The sequence below is a fragment of the Sapajus apella genome, unplaced genomic scaffold (genome assembly GCF_009761245.1).
Source record: "Sapajus apella isolate SASKATOON/1434 unplaced genomic scaffold, GSC_monkey_1.0 scaffold6, whole genome shotgun sequence".
NCBI lineage: Eukaryota > Metazoa > Chordata > Mammalia > Primates > Cebidae > Sapajus > Sapajus apella.
Genome location: NW_022436946.1, coordinates 17,265,204 through 17,270,862, shown reverse-complemented (window position 1 = coordinate 17,270,862; position 5,659 = coordinate 17,265,204). Strand labels below are relative to the sequence as shown.

Here is a 5,659-nt window from a genome sequence, read left to right as displayed (position 1 = left end):
CTTTCTTTCTTTTCTTTTCTTTTCTTTTCTTTTCTTTTCTTTTCTTTTCTTTTCTTTCCCTTTATTAAGACAGTCTCACTCTGTCACCCAGGCTGGAGTGCAGTGGCACTATCTCAGCTCACTATAACCTCCACTTGCCAGGTTCAAGTGATTTTCCTGCCTCAGCCTCCCTGGTAGCTGGGATTACAGGGACATACCACCACGCCCAGCTAATTTTTGTATTGTTAGTGGAGACAGAGCTTCACCACGTTGCCCAGGCTGGTCTCAAACTCTTGGCCTCAAGTGGTCTGCCCACCTCAGCCTCCCAAAGTGCTGGGATTACAGGCATGAGATGTCAAGCTCTGCCAACAGGTCTAGTCTTGAAGCTGATCATGGTGGGAATATTGACACCATGAAAATTGGCAAATGCCAGAAATCAGGGCTTTTTGTTTTCTACCTCAGAGAAGGAATTGTTAAAAGTTATATCACACCACTGGCTAAAGCTGCAGATTAGTGAAGAAGAGAAGAATGAATATGCTCAGAGGAAGGTGGAGATCAGATTGTGAAAGGCATGAATGACTAGATTTATCCTGAAGCCACAGTGGAATCTTCGTAAAAGGGGAATGTGTACAAAGTAATTGAACAAGAATAGAAGGAAACATGAATAGACAGTCAAGAAATAGAACAAGAATAAAAGAAAATGAACTCATTAGCTGTGGAAAGTATAGTTGGAATGGAGAAGAAACTGAAAATTGGGAAAATAGATGCTTTATAACTGAAAGAAGAAAATGACTAAATATCCTAGAAGACACTGATTGTGCTTCACTGTTCACAAAGTGCCTTCATATGCATTATCATATTTGATCCTCACCAAATCAGTAAGGAAGATATTATCTTCTATGAGTAGGAAATTCAGAGGTTAAGTGACTTTCCCAAGGTTATCTAACTAGTTAGTTACTGAAAACAGACTCTGGCAGCGCTTCTGACAATACACCAGAGTTGTCTAAGGTGCTGAAGTAGGATGTTTCCGCATTTGTGGGAATGGTCAATAACACCACCCTTGTAGCATAAAACTAAATGGGGGGTGGGGGTTGAGGATACACAGTAAGTGTGTTAAAATCTCTGCAATAATGATCCTCTAAGATAACTTGTAAGTGTTTACAGAAAGAGTGTGCATCCCTCCACAGAACTGAAAAACTACTTAAGAAGGCATAGAGAGTATGACTGATGTGAAACACTTGCCATCTTCAATATTATGACTGCTCTCTCTAGAAATAACATATTAACAGAAGGGTCATGCCTGCAAGGTGTCTAGAGAAAAGAAGCACCAAAAAAAAAAAAAAACCAGAAACAGGTTATTGGACTTTTTTGGCTCTTTTTGAGGAAAGTAGGCCCCTAGATCCTACATGGTCTTTAGATCACCAGTCCTAAAGAAGAGAGACACACTACCTCAGGCTTCCATCACTTCTTGGAAATCTTTTCCAAGAATGCCCAACTCCTTTTGTTTGAATTCTGTGCTCACAGAACAGACTGATCTATCATTTGTACTTTTGAGAGGATTTGCCAATAAAGAGTCTCCTTGACATAAAATTCATTGTTCCTAGCTAAGATAATTTTTTTTTTTTTTTTGAGATGGGATCTTGCCCTGTTGCCCAGGGTGGAGTGCAATAGTGCAATCTCGGCTCACTGCAACCTCCGCCTCCCAGGTTCAAGTGATTCTCCTTCCTCAGCCTCCTGAGTAGCTGGGACTACAGGCGTGCACCACTACCCCCAGCTAATTTTTGTATTTTTAGTAGAGACAGCATTTCACCATGTTGGTCAGGCTGCTCTCGCTCTCTTGACCTCGTGATCCGCCTGCCTTGGCCTCCCAAAGTGCAAGGATTACAGGCATGAGCTACCATGTCTGGCTTGGAACCTATTTTTTAAAATAACAAGTTGGCATTCTCTATCTTATGAGTTTGATTAGTTTGATTATCTATCTTTGATTAGTTTGATTATCTGTTTTACAAGTTTGATTATCTTACAAGTTTGATCTGTTCCTTAGAACCCGATGAACTTCAGTGAAAGTCATGCCACAGAGAATCTACACTTGTAAAATAAAGACCTGCAGCATCCTCACCATGTTGCTCCCTCCAAGGGACTGCAATTCCATAGATCCTCCCTGCCAGCTGTCACATGCCTCTTTCATTTTTTTTTTGGTGTAATACAATCTATATCTCATTTCCTTCTTCTGCAAATGAACTGTAGCAAGTGAGACAGGATCCACATGGTGATTTTAGGTGCCTAACTTAAAAGATAGGTGCTATGCCCCCTTCCCTCCTTCTTTCCATCCAAGAAGAAGGAGCCAGAGATGGGAGAGAGCATGACAAGTTCACAGAATTATTAAAAGTTGAGACCTACTGATACCCCATTTACCCTGATGTAATTATTACACATTGCATGTCTGTATCAAAATATCTACTGTATACCTACTATGTACCCACAAAAATTAAAAACAAGGCCGAGCATGGTGGCTCATGCCTGTAATCCAAGAATTTTTGGAGACCGAGGCAGCAGATCACTAGAGGTCAGGAGTTCGAAACCAACCTGGCCAATGTGGTGAAACCCCGTCTCTACTAAAAATACAAAAATTAGCTGGGCCTGGTGGCACGCCCCTATATTCCCAGCTACTCAGGAGACTGAGGCAGGAGAATCACTTGAATCCAGGAGGCGGAGGTTGCAGTGAGCCAAGACCATGCCACTGCACTCCAGCCTGGGCGATGCAGCAAGACTCCATCTCAAATAATAATAATAATTAAAAATAAAAAAACATTTTGTAGGAGTTGAGATGTACAAATACTACGGAGCTAAGCACTTAAATATATTCTCTTGTATCATTCTCTAACTCTTCTTAACTGCCTGAAGCCATTTGGGATGAAATTTCTAAAACAAAGAAAGGAAGTAGCTATGGAATAATTTATTTACGTTCTCCAACTCCTCATGCACTATCACCATCCACCCTCAAACACTTATGTAGTTCAGAGTAAGAGTGAAATGGTATTTCTGGCTTTGGATCTTTTTTTTTTTTTTTTTTTTTTGAGACGGAGTTTCGCTCTTGTTCCGCAGGCTGGAGTGCAATGGCGTGATCTCGGCTCATCGCAACCTCCGCCTCCTGGGTCCAGGCAATTCTCCTGCCTCAGCCTCTTGAGTAGCTGGGATTACAGGCATGCGCCACCATGCCCAGCTAATTTTTGTATTTTTAGTAGAGACGGGGTTCCACCATGTTGACCAGGATGGTCTCGATCTCTTGACCTCGTGATCCACCCGCCTCGGCCTCCCAAAGTGCTGGGATTACAGGCGTGAGCCACCGCGCCCGGCCTGGCTTTGGATCTTTAACCTGGTCTGGAAAACTCTAGCATTTTTGTCCTTCTCCCATGGATGAAGCCGTTTCATCAGGTAAATGCTCAGTCCGACTTTGGGATAATTCCTCAAAGAGATAGATTTCTATGAGTACAAGGCATGGAAAAAGTGTCAATGTAGTACCAGAAAATTAGATTACGTGCTCAGTTTAAATGTCTGGGCTTACATTATTGATAATGTATCAAAATGGCGAGACCCTATGCCCTCCGGAGTTTACCTCGGTGACCCTGATTTCTCCTCTCTCACTTCCTTGAAGTGACCTCAGATATTTACGTCAGTCCAGCCACCTTCTAGCTATTGGATTTTAGCCCCAGACTCCTCACTGTAGATCTAATCATGATTTTCTGTAGCTGACACTTCAGCCTTTATTCCAGCCTCAATTTGCCCATGAGATTCTACCTAGCCAGGTTCTATGGCAGTCAAGGATTCCTGATCTTTGGATTTTATAGCTTTAAGGCTACACTGTATGTTAAATTGTTGGCTTCACAAATTTAGGTATTTTTATAAGTATGATATATTCCACTCTGATAACACAGCAGATATAGATACATGACCATCAGCAATCTGCAATTTTAAAGACCTCCTTACTTGATGCCCTGATTGAATAAACTTGGACCCCATTTTATAGGACATGCAGTGATTTCACCCTAGTTATTGAAACCCTGCCACTGTTTGCCAAAATTCAGAGAAAACATTGTTATCCAAACCACTGGAATATGTGTATGTATGCGTATACATGCATGTGTGCAAGTGTTGTATATTAGCAGATATAAGCCTGCAGAGTCATCATTCTAATTTGAAGACAGCTTAATTTGTGAATTAATTAGTTACAGCCACTATAATTTGTGAACAAAGGCTGGGTGCAGTGGTACATGACTTAAAGCCTCCTGCGCAGTAAGCCTCAGCTACGCAGGAGCCTGAGGCAGGAGGATTGCTTGAGCCCAGGAGTTTGAGGCTTCAGTGAGCTATGATCATGCCACTGTACCCCAACCTGGTGACAGAGCAAGACCTTGTTTCAAAAAAAAAATGTAAAATAAATATCTGATTTTCTGTTTGTCTTCTCATGTGACAAAACTAAATAAAAAATCTATAAACAAACATTCTTCAATGAATGGTGGTATCTGAAACTCATAGTTCTAGGTGTGTTCATTATTATGTTCATCCAGTGAAGTGTCATCATTTTAGAATTAGTTGTTATAAATTGAAAAAATGATCACAAAATTTTCCCCTCCTTGATGCATGTCCTTTTGCCGTGTGATTTTATAGCTCTTCCCCTTGAGAGGTCTGAGTTCTTTATTTCTCTACTGCTGAATCAACGTTGCTCATGTAACTTACTGTGTTGAAGAAACATTTGCAAACATGGTGCAAGCAGAGACTTGCAAAGAACTTGCCCATTGTGATATTTTTTCTCTTGATGCCTCTGGACTCATTCAGCTAACATGTGAACAAGTTCAGGCTTGCTGAAAGATGAGAGGCCACAGGGAGAGATGGCCTTAATAATCCCAGCTGTCTAGGACAAGGCAACCACAAACTGGTCAGTCCCAGTCAACCCACTAGCTAAGGGCAGACATAATGAACGCAGCCAATATCAACCGAGCTTATCTCAGAGCAGAAAAACAGCCTACCTGCAGCAAGTTCAAATTGGCAACCCACAGAATCAGAGCCAAAGAAATGGTTTTGAGGAAATTTGTTACACAGCTAAAGTTAACCGGCAGAGTGGCTGTAGCTTGTTTTACTTGGCTTTGGAGAACATATAAAATGAAAATAGTTTTATAAAAGTCCTCTTATCTCAAATTTTATAGGTTACAAATGAATTTTGGTAAGTAGCACTTCAGGAAAAACATACTCTGTTCCAGATGTGCCACTGAGGGAGAACATTTCAAATCTTGTAGAAGCAGTTTCTACTGGCCTTCCACAAGTTGCCAAATTAGTAGTTTTGCACTTCAGCATTATGCAGACCTATGTGGAACAAACTCAGATAAAATACAATGCCTTACATCTAAGTTACTTGTACCAGAAATGTTGCCTTAGTTTTTAACCACAGTGAAGAAAAAATTTTCTTCCTCTGAAATGGGATTTGGATCATGTTTGTTATAATTACCTACTTTATTAAAAATGGCAAGTGATTTGAGAATCAACCCACTTCCTAGATAACAAGTAGATTAAGAGAAAGAAGTCAGTTTAGAATTAGAGTTAAATGATTAGTTTGGTATGTTAGATGATGACATTGAGCTCAAGGAAGTGGAGATCTTTGGGCAACAATAGCACTGAAACTGAAAGG

General features: G+C 40.8%; 1 protein-coding gene across 1 annotated transcript in view; it reads right to left on the bottom strand.

Annotated features, from left to right (window-relative positions):
- The window catches only part of LOC116548986 (vascular non-inflammatory molecule 2-like), a 14,707-nt gene that overhangs the window by 1,861 nt on the left and 7,187 nt on the right, over positions 1 to 5,659 (bottom strand). The window contains 2 exon segments of the mRNA XM_032274437.1: positions 5,169 to 5,337; positions 5,484 to 5,524. Coding sequence (XP_032130328.1) covers positions 5,169 to 5,337; positions 5,484 to 5,524 — 210 coding nt within the window.